This window comes from Rattus rattus, chromosome 2, assembly GCF_011064425.1.
Source record: "Rattus rattus isolate New Zealand chromosome 2, Rrattus_CSIRO_v1, whole genome shotgun sequence".
In the NCBI taxonomy this organism is placed as follows: Eukaryota; Metazoa; Chordata; class Mammalia; order Rodentia; family Muridae; genus Rattus; species Rattus rattus.
In genome coordinates, this window is record NC_046155.1 from 7,887,413 (window position 1) to 7,904,308 (window position 16,896).

The 16,896-nt window shown below is 47.1% G+C and overlaps 1 protein-coding gene across 2 annotated transcripts in view; it reads right to left on the reverse strand.

Moving 5' to 3' along the window:
- Ap2a2 (adaptor related protein complex 2 subunit alpha 2) overlaps window positions 1-16,896 on the reverse strand; it is a 72,940-nt gene that overhangs the window by 26,801 nt on the left and 29,243 nt on the right. For both annotated transcript variants that reach the window (XM_032891424.1, XM_032891423.1), the window contains exons 3-5: window positions 6,860-7,002; window positions 5,489-5,682; window positions 2,193-2,322 (exon numbers count right to left, since the gene is read on the reverse strand). In XM_032891424.1, coding sequence (XP_032747315.1) covers window positions 2,193-2,322; window positions 5,489-5,682; window positions 6,860-7,002 — 467 coding nt within the window. The remainder of the gene's footprint in view (window positions 1-2,192; window positions 2,323-5,488; window positions 5,683-6,859; window positions 7,003-16,896) is intronic.

The window sequence follows — 16,896 nt, forward strand, 5'->3', positions numbered from 1 at the left end:
AACTGGGAAGTTTGGGAGCCTTATTTTCTGTCTGTCACCTATACCATTGTCCCCATCTACTCTATGTGCCTTTAATCACTGTGCCCACTACAGAGGGAGACAGAACTTTCACAGTCCTTCTGTGTCTTAACTTGGATGGGACCCAAGGCTGGAGCCTGCTTCCCTGAATTGTCTCCACCGACTGCCTGGGCTCAGACGGGAGCAGCTCACACTGCAGTGCAGCATGGCCGGCCTCCACAAGACTACCATGCTTGGCCTACCGCCGTCACAGGATAACAAATAGCTGTTTCCAGTACATGTCTCCTGTAAGAATTTGGTTGAGTAAAGGAATCTCTAGCCTGGCAGTATGGCACATCTGGTAATCGCAGTATTTTAGAGGAAGAAGCAGAAATGTTATTTCAAGGCTTGCCCTAGCTATATGGCAAGATGCTGGTTCAAAACTAAATGTAAGTTCCATAAGGTTAGGAGTCAGGAGCTGCTGTATTCCTGACATTTGGAATAGACCAAATCCACAAAAACACAGCTACTCAACTTATGTGCAAATACATACTTGTTGGCTACTGACTTGGCATCCCTCCAAATCATGGTTTGCTCATCTTCTGAGGTCTCACAGGAAGCAAGCTATGGTACACAGCACATGGATTCAGGTGTCCCCAGGTAGACACGGGGCAACTCTGACCTTTTGTTCCCTCTCCAAATCTCTTCCCCAGATAGCAGCTCAGTCCTCAAAGCTCTAGGTCATCTGCTCCACACCTAACCCCTGTTATGATCCATCAGAGCTGGGTCCTTTCTCCACCTATGGCTCTGTATATGTATGTGTATATCCCTCTACCTATGGCTTCTGTGTATTCCTGATCTCACCCCCAGGTCGTTGGCCCACCAAGCTCACTTATAAGCAAACATCTGACATTTTAAGAGTCCCTAAGCATGAGGCTAGGAGAGTAGTGTCTCAGGCCTTCTACACTGGCAAAGCTGGACATGGGTTTGAAGCAGCTAAAAGGAGACCATGCTGGGCTACTAAGGAAAGTCTGTGAGTCCGAACACGATGCCCTTACCTTTCCTACTTTGAGTTAAGGTTCTATCATGAGCCAAGATGCAAGCAAAATAATGTAATGTGAAAACCAAAAGCAACTAAGAAATTGGGGTCATAGCATCCAAAGAAAGGCAGTGTCCTGGCACCAAAGACCCAGCCTTGCTATCTGGAAATGATCTGAAGCCACAGCGAGATGGCTGACACACCAGCAGAGGAGCTGAACACAAAGCACTGCTCAATGCTGCTCACAGCTGGTTCTCTCACCTGCACACTGGTGTGACACCTGACTCAGCTGGTTCACCTGCACACTGGTGTGACACCTGACTCTTAGAGCCTCTGAAAACCTGGTTTAAGTCTGGCACAGTATGGCTCTGAGAATCTTAACCTTTTTGAACTGTGGTTTTTTTGTTTGTTTTTTTTTTTTTAAGCTATAAAACTGGGAAATTCTAACTATTTACAATTTACAAAGTCTATTAATGGTGAACTACCATTTATCTGATACAGCTGATGGCCTCCAGTAACATCCTCTGACTTAAACTTCAGGGTCTTCGTGCTCAGGGACCACTCACAAAGCAGCATTACTGGCTCCCATCCAGGGCCTTCCACCTTCTCTGCATTCCCTTCAAGAGCTGCTCTAACTATCTCAGCAAACACAGGAATGGCTTGAACAGCTGTCACTCCACACTAAAATGTCCAATGCAAGCCCCAGGTACTGTTGCCTAAATGAGCATCTAACAATCCTTCACAGCAGATTTTCCCAGGGGTGGGAATAACTCTCTAACATACTTGCCTGACCCCAGCCAGGTCACCAGATTCACTTGGTCAACAGTCTAAGGAGCAGAGGTCACGGCTCACAGCTGCTTCCCGCCCAGCTGAGCAGCCATGCTCACCAAATCCAGTCTTCTATAAAATGGGTAAGTCAGTAAGACTGGCACACTGGAATTTAGCCAAGAGGTGGAACACACCCCTCGTAGTGCACTCAAGCAGTATATAGGGGCACAGGCGCTGAGTGAGAGTGTCCCTGCTACATGGACTCTCAGGGATTAATCTGCAGAGGAGGCACATTCTGAGACTCTTAATGGACTGACCGCTTTACAATGCTCTTCTGAAAGGCTACTTGAAAGGGTGATTAAGAATGGAACGAAACTCAGACACTTACCAAGTGCTGGTCATTGAGGAGGTGCACCACACGGGATGTCCAGTCGCCCATAGGAACTAGGTCAGGTGACGTCCTGTACAGGCGCAACAAGCACAGGGCCGCGCTCTGCTTCACACTGTCCATGGTATCTCTAGAAAACAGACGTCGACAGTCACTCAGGAGAGCGGCTGGTGACTTCTCAAGGGACCACAAGCTAAGCCAAGCAGGGAATGGAGCTGTGCGCGGAGCACATGAAGTTCACCAGGAGACTAGTGGGTAGGAAGGCCTATACAGCTCAACACGCTAGGCCTGCAGAGGTCACTCTGAAAGACACATTTCAGGACACCAACCTACAGGCAAAAGCCTGCTCTATTTGCACTCTGGCTTCTCATCCCCATTTTGTAAATTCTCATATACAAAATGGACTGTGGAGGCCAGTCATGTCAATGATGTTCTTCTCTGGACCACAGGACTACTCCAACCCCACCCCGTTCATTACAGCAGGGTCAGACTGGAGGCCTGAGCTGACACACGAGTGGTTTCTTCTCTTGCCTTTCTTTTGTTTTGGATTTTGGTGCTCTCATCATGTATCACACACTCACCTCAAATCCATTCTCCTGCCTCACCTCTTGAATGCTAAGATTTCAAGTGTAAGTCACAATGCCCAAATCTAACTACAGTCTTTTTAAAAAGCCCATTGTGTCCTGGCCCAGCCTGCAACTTCACATCAACACCTACATGCAGCAGCTGCACTCCCTCCCTTCACACGCACGCACGCACGCACGCACGCGCACACACACGCACGCACGCACACACACACACACACACACACACACACACACCTCACATGCGTGCTGCCTTCCAGCCAGAGTGTGCATGTGAGGGCCTGAGGCAGCACTGGTGTCAGGAAGTGCTGTCCTCTCTCTTCTCCTTCCAAGGCCACCCAGAGGCCCAAAGAACAAAGTTGTAAATGGGTGCAGACAACAAACAGGGAGACAGCTGTTTTCTGCTGTTGAAGACAGAGGAGCTCTGGGGCTCCCCTCCACCCTACCAGACCCTGCCAAGAAGTAGGAAAGAGGCCAGGTGTGATGACACATGCCTTTAATCTTAGCACTCAGGGGACAGAGGCAGAATGATCTCCGTGTGAGTCCGGGGGCAAATGGGACGACAGACTGAGACCCTGTCCCAAAAACAGTCAAAGAAACAAACAGTGGAGGAAAAAAACAGGTTGATCAAAAGATGTTAGTTGAAGGAAGCCGTCCTCCCCATCCCCATCCCCATCCCCATGGGAACCAGCTGGAAAGCCAGGCATAGTGGCACACGCCCTAATCCCAGAAGTCAGGAGGAAGAGGCAGGCGATCTGTGTGACTCTGAGGCCACCATGAACTTCACAGTTCTAGGGACAGTCAAAGGTCCATAGTGAAACCTTGTGTCAGGAGGGGATTGGGGGTTGTGGAGAACCAGCTGGAATCCCCAAGGCATTAAGATGGGAACTATAGCTGTGGTAATAAAAAACAGAAGGTGTGTTGACCAGGATGCTGAACCAGGAGGCCATCTTCTCTTGTTTTCAGACTGATGTTAACAGGCAACTCAGAGAAAAGGAGCAAGCAATTGCTAGCCCAGAGGCAAGGACACACAGCACCCTCATAAACCCACAGGGCCCAGAGCAGCTCCCAGCTGTCAAAGGTATTCTTTCTGATCCTGATCCTCTACTGAGAAAGGCACCAATGTAACTACCCTCTCCAGCCTCACATCCTAATTGCTGACAAGACTACTCCACCATCTACAGCCACTGGCCCCCATCTCAGGAGCCACACTGACCAGCACCTTACAACCGTGATGCTCAGACACCACTCACACAATCACCTGTGCTCAGTTGAGTTCCATCACTCGCTTCCAGGGTGCCATGGTAAGCTTTGCCCATGAACTGTCCCTACAGCCCAACATGTTCTAACTGGGAGACACCACCTGTCTCCTGCTAAAGAACCTTTACTCAGCGTTGGGCCTTGTGGTCACTCTCATGTACCCTTGTGTATCTCAGGAAATATTCCTGTCCCTTCGATGTTCTTCAAGGATCACCCTGTCTGTACTTGTTCCATTAGACCAGCCCTGTGGCAGTGCCAGAAGGCAGCAATGTAACAAAGACATCTGAGCCAGGATCCCTGATGGGGCACAGCAGGCAACACTCAGGTGCCCAGCCACAGGACTTCACAGTGACTGCTGGGGAAGATGGCCAGGGAGGCCTTGCTAGCAGCTCACACTTGCATCCTGCCCAACTTCCTTCCTCTCTGGTCTGAACTCTAGCCCTTCCTCTACCCAACAGCCACTGTGATCTCCTACCTCAAATACCCAGTATTCTCCATGATTTCTGCTGACAGTCTACAATCATAAGCCTTTGAATTTCCCATTGCCACTCAGCTCTGCAATGCTTCTCTTCATCAATATCCTGTGCCCCACATCCACATTTCTGAACCTGTTTCCACCGGACAGTTCTCCCGAGCCTGGTTCCTCTACCTGCCTGTGCTTCACGTTGCTCAAGGTTGAGGTGCCAGGGCTGGCTTAAAGCTCCTGTACCACAGCACAGCAACAGAGACTGAAGTGTTCTCTGCTTTGTGCCTGTGCCATGCAGAGGACACTTGTAGCATTTTTGGCCTCTGCCTACTAGATGACAGGGGTAGGCACTCCACTACGAAAATGGTAAACTCACCAAGTCTTTGTTCCATGTCAGCCCCACCCATGCCCCCAGAAAGCTGACTAGGTAGAGAGTGTAGGCTAGCTCTGACCCACCTATATTCCAGCTTCACAGCAACAGAGGGCTGCAGCCATTGCTCCCAGTTCACTAACAACTGTCCTACCCTGTCTCCTGGACCATGATGAACGTAGCCACTATGTCTGTAGACTGACTACACAACAGCATAAGCACATGACCCAGCTGGCCCTGCCCCTGCCAATCCCGAGGCCTGACACAGCCCAGGGCTGCTTCGAACTCTTCCGGAATGACTCTTAACACCACTGGTCAGCTTTCCAAATGAACTGAGGGGAGAGATGATGTAGAATCCTCAATACACAAAGGCCTCTGCTCCACTGCTTCTGCGCAGGGATTAGACTCAGAGTTATACCAAACAGCACTGTTCCTTTCTCCCTGGAGTCCTTTCTAGGCTGGCAGGCTAAGGGTTTTCTTCTATGATTAGTGATCTTAGGGAGAGTATCTATGACTCTGAGCTCTATAGTAGGGCTTCCTGGCACCCCTCGTTATACACAGTGGACTGTGTTTAGAAGAAGCACGTGCTGCCCACCTATAGCACCCAGATACATACCCTGCCACCAGGATCTTGGGGATCTCTCCAGCGAAGGCCTCTGCCATCTCACGGCTACCCACATTGGCAATGCAGTGCAGGGCCAGACCCATAAATGTAGGATTGCGGCTGGCCAGGTCATTCTTGATGGCATTGTTAATCAACCGGATCAGTTCACTATTTGAATTCACCAATACAGAGATGAAAAGGTAGCCCTGTATTTCCAGAAAGCAGAGACAAAAAGCTTATGACAAGATGGCTAACATACAGTGTACAGAGAAGCAAGCCAGGAAAGCCTCTGGTACCATTTCAATGAGTGCCACAGAGACTCACCCCTTAAGACAGCCCCCGTTTGGACAGTGTACCAGTGAACACCACTTTTGTACCATCCAGCCCTGATGCAGCATTCCCACTAAAATATGTACAAAGTCAGAGGCATAAGGAAACCAGACCACTCAGTCCTTCCCCAAATCTCATTTCCTTCTTGGTAGCTCACACATCTGTGTTCAGATACCACACCGTCTTCATGTCAGGATGGGAGAGGGCTGTCACAGCCAGAACCAAGTCTGGCACCACGCGACCTGTCCGAAAGCCTAGCTTACTGCTATCCACTCCTCTCAGGGTTATCCCCATTGTGACCTCACTACTGTTCAGTCTCATATCCCCATTCTATCACTTACAAGGTGAGGATGTGGAGCCTGAAAATAGAAAGGGCTAACTTTCTTAACAAAAAACCCTAAGATAATTGGCTTATTTTTTAATTTCTGTGTTATTTTTTTTTTTCTTTTTTTCGGAGCTGGGGACCAAACCCAGGGCCTTGCGCTTGCTAGGCAAGTGCTCTACCACTGAGCTAAATCCCCAACCCCTGTGAGTTAAATTTTTAACCAAAAGAGAAATCTGTTATTAATACACAAACAGCCTTACTATAATAAAATGCGGAGCTGAAACTCCAAACCTAAGCAAGTCTGAGCAGCCTGCAGAGAGAGACCGCACCTTCTCTGGCTTTATTTCTTGCCCCTGTGGGCACAGATCCTCTTTCAAGTGGTCATGCAAAAGGCCATGGAGTAAAGCCACTGCTGACACGGTACTCGCTAACATGGCCCTGTGACAAGAAGGCACCCAGGCTGTGGGCAACAGACACAGGTGTGTGAGCACAGAGACTCCCAGCCTAAGCCAGCAGAAAGCATCAGTGGGAAGAAGGCCACCCCATCAAAGTCTATCCTGGGCACAACTGGTCCTTAGAAGCAAAGAAGTATGTTAGGATGGCCATGGCTACAAGAAACCAGCGCCAGCCAGATGCACAGATGGTTGGTACCCAATATGGGACAGAGAGGAAGAAGGAGTCTGCAAACTGCACATGGGCACATGGCCCTGCCCCTCAACCATACTCACGATCTGCTTTTCCGTGTATCTGTTTGAGCTCAGAAGATTCACAGCTTCCATGTGTCCGAAGTCAATGTCATGACCAAGGAGAAAGATGAAGAGCAACTTGCAGACATACTTCTTCTTACTGTAGCCATCAAGAGCCTTGTCACCTGCAGAAAGGTCAATGAAAGGTTTACATCTAATCTATGTGAGGGAGGTAGAGACCTGGTTAGCACAGTAACAGACTGTAGTAAAAGTCTCAAAGAAGGCGCAGGCCTCCAGCCAGACATGCAGCTACACACACAGGGAGAGCAGCTATTGCACTTGGTAAGGGTGGCACACACCACCATCCAGAATACATGGCAGGCAGTGCTCTGTAGCCAAAGAGACCTGCTAATGCTGCCTGCCTGCCTGCCTGCCTGCCTGCCTGCCTGCCTGCCTGCCTGCCGGGTCCTCACCTCTCTCAAGCTGCTTTGGCCCCCTAACCCTGAAGAGAGATCTGAAAGCTCTGCACAAGCTGTCAAGCTAATCTAACCCTTTAAACAAGCTTATCGCCTTAGGCAGACACACTTACTCTAAATTATTTTCCATTTCACAACAGTTAAGGAGCAAATCACCTGGTCATAAAACGACACACACACACACACACACACACACACACACACACACACACACACACACACACACATACACAGTTCAGAAACTGTGGCCCGGCTGAACTCCCTTCTGACCACAGCAAAGTGGGTTCACCATAAGACTGACTATAGCACACACTCCATGTGCAGGTAAGAGCCATCAGCTGGCACACCATGTAAAGCACAGGAATATTCCTGAGCCAACCTGCAGCAGTAAGGAGGGGTGCTGCACATAGTCTTCTCCAAGTCAGAATAACAGATGTATGGTCTAAATTCATCCAAGAGGCTTCACCCAGGAACTGATGGAAACAGACTCAGAGACCCAAAGCCAAACATTAGGCAGAGCTTTGAGAATCCCGAGAAGAGGGGGAAGAAAGATTGTGGGGTCAAGGACACCACAAGAAAACCCACAGAATCAACCAATCTGAGCCCATAGGGGTTCACAATGACTGAACTGCCAATCAGGGAGCCTGCATGGGACTAACAAGGCTGTTTGTATGTATGTATGTATGTATGTATGTATGTATGTATGTATGTATGTATGGTTGTGTAGCTTGGTCTTCTTGTGGGACTCAGAACAGTAGGCACAGGAGCTGTCTCTGACTCTGTTGCCCACCCTTGAGATCCTTTCCTCCTACTGGGTTGCCTCATCTAGCCTTAATAGAAAAGGAAATGCCTAGTCTCACTGCAACTTGACCTGCCATGGCTAGTTAATATCCATGGAGGCCGCCCTTTTCTGAAAGGAAACCGAGGGGGGGGGACCCCGCTGGGAGGAAAAGAGAGGGGAAACTGTAGTCAGAATATAATATAAATACAAAAAATATTATTATATGTAAATATAATTTAAATGTATGGTCTAAAGGTATGTGACTGGTCAAGGCCATCACAGCAACATCATCCCTTTGCTTATTAAGAGCTGGGCAGTGGCATCTCTGTGAACAGACCTACTGACCTCACAGGTATGTCCAGGACAAACACTCCACATGTTGGGCGAATACCAACTCAAAGTGGGCTTGTAGAGCTCCTGGGAAGCCCCCGCTCCTTTCTAGCAGCAGCACAGCATTCACAACTCAGATGCTAACACAGTATCTAGCTGGCTGCCTCCTACTTAGCCTCAGCTCACTGCGATCTTCACGCTGTGTGCGTGCGCAGCATGAGTGGCAGGGAGGCAGAGCAGGGAGATCTCTGCAAATTTGAGACCAGACTGGTCTATGTAGTGGGGTCCAGACCAGTAAGGGCTACATAGTGAGACTCCATCTCAAAAACGTAAGGTTATTATTCAAAAGGTTAAAAGAATTATCAGGTTATAGATGTAGCTCGATGGTTTAAAACACTTGCCTAGCACACATGTGCTAGCACACATCATAGAGGGAAAAAAGCTAAATTAATGTATTCCATTTCAAGGTATATCCCAAAAGGATGTAAATGAGGGAGTTAGGCATGGCAATACAAGACTGTTATCCCAGAACTAAGGAGACAGAGGCAGGAAATTCAAGGCCAGCCTCAGCTGTAGGCCATTCTGCACAGAGCAAACTGGGAACAGTGGAATATCAGCAGGTAAAACCACAAAATGCAAGCCTGATGACCTGAGTTCACGTCTGGTACCACAAAGTGGAAGGAGAGAACTGACCGGAACAGGCTGCTCTAGGACCTCCACTGTAGCATAGAGAACAAAACAGTTTAAACCAATTAGAGGTTTGCACATGAAATATGAACGAAAAGGATCTGAGAGAGCAAACTGAGTTAAGCACACTGAGGATGGGGCTGGAGAAATGGCTCGGGGGTTACAAGCACTGCTCTTTCAGAGGCCCAGAGTTCAGTTCCCAGTACCACAGCAGGCAGCTCACAGCTACCTGAAACTCTCTGGCTCTAGAGAGACCCAACATCTTTAGTCCCTGTAAGCACCTGCCCTCATGTGCACACCCACACACAAGCCACACACATACACTTAAAAATAATAAGACTAAGACTTTTTTAAAAGCCACTGCGGATGTGCTAACCTCTGATTGGTGTGAGTGTGACCTGGACAGAGGTGGAAGAGCTGCAGGAAAGAAACTGGTCAGAGTCCAGCAAGGCAGCGGACGAGTGTGTGCTCATCCAGCAAGGCAGCGGACGAGCGTGTGCTCATCCAGCAAGGCAGCGGACGAGCGTGTGCTCATCCAGCAAGGCAGCGGACGAGCGTGTGCTCATCCAGCAAGGCAACGGACGAGCGTGTGCTCATCCAGCAAGGCAGCGGACGAGCGTGTGCTCATCCAGCAAGGCAGCAGACGAGCGTGTGCTCATGCATAGACTCTATGCAAAGTCAAAAATAAAGGTTAACGAGCTCTTTTATGACCTAATGTGGCAAATTAACTGAAAACCTCCTGAGTCTGGAGGCCTATAAAAATCAAGGTCATCCTGTCTGTTCTTTAATAGACTAGATAAACTGTAGCTCTGTGCCAGGTTCCAAGAACTGGTGCCCAACTAAACAAAGCAAGGGTCCGATCTGGTAATCGTGCCTGAGCAGGCTGGAGAGATGGCTCAGCTGTGAAAGTGTTCACAGGGCCCTCATGAGGACAGGAGTTCAGGTTCTAGTACCCATGTAACAAACTGGGTGTCCCCAAAGCACCTGTAACCAGCTCTGGAGGACTCCACAGCCTCTTCTGGCCTGTGAGCATCCATAGGCACACTTTCAACTTCTTCTCGTTTGTTTTGTTTGTTTGAAACAAGGTTTCGTATAATTCAGGTTAGTCTCAAGTTCACTGTGTAACAGAGGATAGCCAACCTTGAAATTCTCATCTGCCTTTCCTTCCTGAGTGCTGGGATTTTAGGTGAGCACCACCATACCTGGTTTATGCAGTGCTAGGAATCAGTAATGAGACTTTGAGCTAGAAAAGCACTGTAGCAACAGCCCCAAAGCTCCTGCCCAAAATCTACCAACATCTTAAATAGACTTCCTGTGGTGGTAACATTCAACCAGTGGATAAATACCACTGTACCAGCTGAGTTCTAATCACAGACTTTTCCCTATATCATAGTCTTAGAATATGCAGCTTACAAAGTCAGAGCCTACATCCACACATAATTACTGCTAGAGACAATCTCCACCACTAGAATGCTCCATATTCTGTACTGGAGAATAAAATGGTAAATCCTAAAAGTACCACAGTGTTAACTAACATAAAAAATCCAAGCCAGACATGGTGGTGCACTCCTTTAATCCCAGCACTCAGGACAGCATAGGCAGATGAATCTCTGTAGGTTCTGGCCATCCTAACTCCTCATCCAGACTTTTCAAATGTCCTTATTCATTTTTGTTTACAGAGGGAACAGTATGTGTAACTGTGTACAGTGGGAGACTACAATAAGAATGATGCTTGAATGATTCCACAATCCCCGTAACTCATTCTCAGTCATCTACAGCTGTAGACTCCTACATGAATCCCTGCACAACTGTGGTTTGCAACAGCAGATAAGTGGCTTGGTATTTCTGCCTGTCTGTGAAGGTTTCACGTGTGCATCTTTTTGGAAGGTGATGAGGGAGTCAAGGCCCCATTCTAGATCCCAGGCTGGTCTGGGACTCACTACATAGCCCAGGGTGACCTTGAACTTATAGCAGTTTTTCTATGGCACAGTAGCACACCTGTAATTCTAGCACTTGGCAAGAGGATCTTAAAGTTCAAGGTCCATCTCTGCTATACAGCAGCTTCAGGTTATCCTAGACTATATAGAGATGCCTAATAAAATGTTAATTAGAGTATTTTAAAGACGTACTTCCTTTTTTGCTGAGTGCTAACTGCTGTCAAAATGGGTGAATTCACGAAACCTGTAACAGGTGGTCCTGGCTGGACACTACTCCAGACTCAAAGCTGTTATTATAAAGAACACTGTTGACAGCACCTCAGACTGCCCTGACAGCAATGCCTTCCTTGGTGGATAAAATTGAGCACTATCCCTAAAAAGTCATGGATGTATGGACAAGGGAAACAAAACAAAACAAACAAACAAACAAACAAAAAAAAAAAAAAAAGAGATAAAAATCAAGTCCTGGGTTGGGGATTTAGCTCAGTGGTAGAGCGCTTGCCTAGCAAGCGCAAGGCCCTGGGTTCGGGTCCCCAGCTCCAAAAAAAAAAAAAAAAAAAAAATCAAGTCCTGAGGCTGGAGACATTGCTTAGAAGTTAAGACCACTAGTTGCTTTTTTCCAGAGGTCCTGAGTTCAATTCCCAGCACCCACATGGTGGCTCACAACCATCTACAGTAGGATCTGATGCCCTCATCTGTCATGCTGGCATACATGCAGATAGAGCACTCATATACAAACATAATATATACTTTTAAAAAAACAAGTCCTGTGTGAAATCACCTCGTGCCCACAAGGTACTCTGTTGATATCCCGTGGACAGAACTTGGCAACAAGAATGACAGCTGTAAGTGCTAGGCCAGGCGGGAGGCCAAGCTCAAGTTTGAGGACTAATACAAGACAGAAAAGAACAAATGGTTTTTCTAGAAGCTTTGCTTTTAGGCATATTTTTGTTTCCATCATTTAAAAACAAAAACAAACCTTGGGGTTGGGGATTTGGCTCAGTGGTAGAGTGCTTGCCGAGCAAGCGCAAGGTCCTGGGTTCGGTCCCCAGCTCCGAAAACAAAAAAACAAAAACAAACAAACAAACAAAAAACCCAAAAAAACAAAAAATAAAAACAAAAACAAAAAACCCTCTAATCGCAACACTCAGGAGGCAGAAGCAGGAGGCGCTCTCTGAGTGGAGTCCAGCCTGGTCTACTGAGTGAGTTCCAGAACAGCCAGGGCTACACAGAGAAACCCTGTCTCAAAACAACAACAACAGAAAATTATATGTCTATGCAACAGGGAGCCACTGTATTTAAGTCGACCAACAAACTCAACGTTATAACTATTCTGAGATGGCCACGTGTAAACTAAAAGGGCTGGAAACAGCTCACTGGTAGAACATTCGTTTAACATGCAAGACGACCTGGGTTTGATCACCAGCACCACAGAAACCAGGTGTGGTGGAAACCATCTATAGCTTCAGAACTAGGGTGGTAGATATAGGAGGATCAGAGGTTCAGTCAATCTCTGTGACATCATACATTCTAGGCCAGGCTAGCCCATGGAAGACCCTACCTAAGTCTTCATTAAAGCAGTGCCCTTCTGTATAACTTAGCGTCAATCATTCATTAAGTTTAGACTGCCATAAAAAACGTTCAGATTCAACTCTCCAGTGTTCACTGTTCACATTTTATCTGCTTACTATCAAGGACTTAATTTCTATCTAGACTTTAAACGCCACAAAACACTACCACATCACCATTTAAACTTACTACCCAGCATCCTCTGTTTTATCATTCATTTCTATGTAATTGACCTTGTACCTGGAAGTGTGCCAAGTTCCTCTATCAGAGAAAGGCCTACTGTTAGGAAGTTCTTCATTTTTTTTTGTTAAAATATCTTTTTAAGGGGCTGGAGAGATGGCTCAGAGGTTAAGAGCACTGACTGCTCTTCCAGAGGTCCTGAGTTCAATTCCCAGCAACCACATGGTGGCTCACAACCATCTGTAATGGGATCCGATGCCCTCTTCTGGAGTATCTAAGGACAGCTACAGTGTACTCACATATAATAAATGAATAAATCTTTAAAAAAAAATATCTTTTTAAGCTTTATTAGTACTGTTTTATCGCTAGAGGGTTTTAGAGGGGCTGTTTTCTTGAGACTTGCTGCTGTATAGACCAGGCTGACCACAAACTCGCAGAGATCTACCAGTCTACACCTCCCAAGTGCTGAGATTAAAGGTGTATGCCAGCCAGGTGCATTCAGTGTCTGAAGAGGATTCCCTGGGACTAGAATTACAGATGGTAGTGAACAACTATGTGGGTGCTGGGAATTCAATTAAACCCAGGTCCTCTCAAAGAGCAAGACAGTGTTCTTAATCACTGAGCCAACTCTCCAGCTCTTAGGGTTTTTTTGTTTGTTGGTTGACAAGGTCTCACTATAACTCCCAGACTGACCTTGAACTGGCAATTCTCCTGCCTTGGCCTCCTGCATTTTGCAAATTTTTGTATATACAAGCTCTTCCCTCTCTCTACCCCTCACTGTTGTTGGGTTTTTAATCCTCTTTTTCCTTGAGGGTTTTTTGTTTGTTTTTTTGAGTAAGACATTTCCCCAGAGCCACCCCTAGAGTGGACTTCCTCAATATCTGGACTTTGTATCCCTCTTCCTGCTCCCTGCGGTTCCTGCTCAAAAGCTGCCAGCCTTGCACAGCTGCTGTGAAGAGAGTTCCACCCCTACCGTTCAGTGCGCCAGTCTTTGAGCCTACACAGTATATGCTAACATATTCAGGGTAGGTTCCCTTTTGTATATTCTGCGTTTGTTCCAGATTCTTAGTTCTCTAAGCCACACAGCCCACCTTCCCTCCAAGACACCAAGCAACCATCCAGGTTTCAACTTTAGTCTGTGCCTCCCACCGTCTATACACCCTCTTTTCCACCTTGTGAGCTAGCCTTCATCCGCCCAGCCTTTCAGAACACCAGTTTTCGGTTGGGGATTTAGCTCAGTGGTAGAGCGCTTGCCTAGCAAGCGCAAGGCCCTGGGTTCGGTCCCCAGCTCCGAAAAAAAGAAAAAAGAAAAAAAAAAAAAAAAGAACACCAGTTTTCTTAAACTACCTCTATCACCTCAGTCATCGGCCATATCTCCATTAAGTCACCCCAAATGGTCTTACTTCAAAGTCTGTTCACTTCTGACACTTTCTCCGTTTCCTACTGAGTTTGTCTTTTACACCTTTAAATGCTGTAAACCCAGCTCTCTGTAGCGAGAACCTGACTTACAAGTCTTCAGGATGTTGTCTCCTGGGCCTCTGTGGGTTACAGCTCACATGCTCTTGTTCTGAGCACCCTTGTCCTCTCTGACCACATACTGTAACAGCATATTTAAACCAACTACATTCAAGATTAAGGAGACAACACTCTCCTACCAGAGGGACTGGTGCTCCTCACCTCAACCCAGGTCTAACTGTGAAGTTGTTCACAGTGTCATGTGCCAAGAAAACCCAGCTGCTGTGTGAGAGAGGCCAGTGGGCCAATCTCCAGAGCTGCAGTGTGATTTTTGGTATGATGTAAAAACCAGGTGAGACCTGGACTTTGACTTTTATCCCTCTACACAGGGATCCATTCTGAACCGGGTAGAAAGGAGCTGTGTCCTATGAGTGTCTGCAGCTACTAGCCTCTGCCCATCAGATGTCTGTCATAGCCCACCCCTAGCTGATAAGCAAATATGCTTTGCTTGGAAGACATTAATCCAACTAACGGTAATGGCTCTAAGGCCCTCAGGGCCACCAGAACAGCTCCACCTTGAAGTGGAAATCTCTGGTTTCTTTGGAGACTTGGTTGTGCTATGTGATGTTTTTCTGGAAGCTGCCTTATGAGAGGATGTCTTCCTGAAGCACACATGTGAGAGGCTGTTTTGTCGAGGCAGACACTTGAGGATGTTAAGAATAACCAGCAGTGAGCGGAGCTCTTGCACCGGTTTGCCTTGCGCTGCTTCTCCGGCCTTCGCTGACGCTGCTCTTGCCCTGCCCTGCAGCTCTTTGAGGGTCTCTGAGGGTCTTTGCTTGTCATGACTTTGTAGACAAACACGCCAAAGAACTTCTCATGGTATTCCAGCTGCTTTTATTCTCAACAAACATGACATCCGGTTTTTTTCTCTCTTCCCATTCCCTTCCTCTTGCCCTCCTAAGTTCACTTCCTACTCTTCCCTTCCCCTTGATTCTTTCTTTTTCTGTGCCTGCCTTTCCTTTGGCTTCTGCAGTCATCGATGACCAGAACGTTAAAAGCAGCCGTAGAGAAACACACCAAAGAACTTTCGTGGTATTCCAGCTATTTCTAGGTGCTTCCGCAGACTCACGCCAAAATGGCAGCAGAGCCTCTTGGTTTCTTCAGGATGGAGCAGCTGATACTGATGTGTTTGGTATTTGCTGACTGGACTGGCTGCTGTAACTAATTCATGTTTAGTTTTTGGGATTGGATCGCCCTAAAGAACTACTTGTAAGCAGGTCGACAACTCCCATTTCCTACTAACCTTTTCTCCCTACCTTGGGTAGGTGGGCTAGAAGGGAGGTTGAAGCGTTTAAGAACCCTTATTAAAGTAGGTTTTGAAAAGTCTAAGCCTACACCATCTGGACTCCCTTTCTCAGAGCAGTAAGGTAAAGGTATAAACAGTGCTGGCCCTGGCCTCACAAGCCATGGCCTTCTCCTGGGTGGCCTGAGAATGGTTCTTCTCTCATGGCACTCATGCTCTCAGGAGGCCTTGGAACTGTCTGCTCCCCAGCTGACACCAGTGGCAGGACAGGTCTTGGACTCGGGAGGTGCCATCTACTGCAGCCTTCCAGGCAGTGCAGACCTAAGCCAACTGGACTCTAACTGCAGCAGACAACCAAGCTACAAGTTCACCACCAACAGATAATAGACATCTATCCCTGCACTCCTTCAATGACCAGTTCTGCTCAGCAGACAGCCCTGGGCAGTGCACAGAGGGACTTCCTTCCTGAACAGAACAGCCCAGCTTCATAAGACTTCCTAGTTCCACAGCACTCACACAGATGTTTGTAGAATGGATAATTTAACACCTCCCTTGATTTGGGGGGGAAGGGGTGAGGGGGTTGCTAGGCATCAAATCTAGGGCTTTGTACTTGTCAGGGGAACACTTTAACAGTAAGATATATCCTTAGCTAAAGTCCTTATCCTTTATCCCTTCTTTAACATTTGTTAACTTTGTGTTTGTGTGTGTGCATGGGGGAAGTATACATGCCAGGGGTACATGTGGAGGTCAAAGGACAACTTTCAGAAGTTGGTTCGCTCCCTCTACAATGTGGGCTCCAGGGATGGCTATGAGACTCAGGAAGTGCCCTTAATCAGTGAGCTGGCACCCAGGCCCCAAAGTTCTTAACCTTTAACTTATACATATACAAATTATTGCTCTTTTTAAAGATTTGTCTATTTATTATGTACACAGCGGTTTGTCTGCATGTATGCCTATAGACCAAAAGGGGGCACCAGATCTTATTATAGATGGTTATAATATAATATAACTTAAGCCACCATGTGGTTGCTGGGAAATGAACTCAGGACCTTTGGAATAGCAGTCAACACTTTTAACTTCTAAGCCATCTCTCCAGCCCCTGATTATTCTTTTTTTTTTTTTTTTTTTTTTAAAAGGTTTATTTTATGTATGTGAGTACACTGTCTTCATTCACACCAGAAGAGGACATCAGATCCCATTACAGATGGTTGTGAGCCACCATGTGGTTGCTGGGAATTGAACTCAGGACCTCTGGAAGAGCAGTCAGTTTAACCACTGAGCCATCTCCAGACCCATGATTATTCTTAAAACTAACAAAAATATGAACATTTAGGGCTGGAAAGATGTCTTTGTGGTTAAGA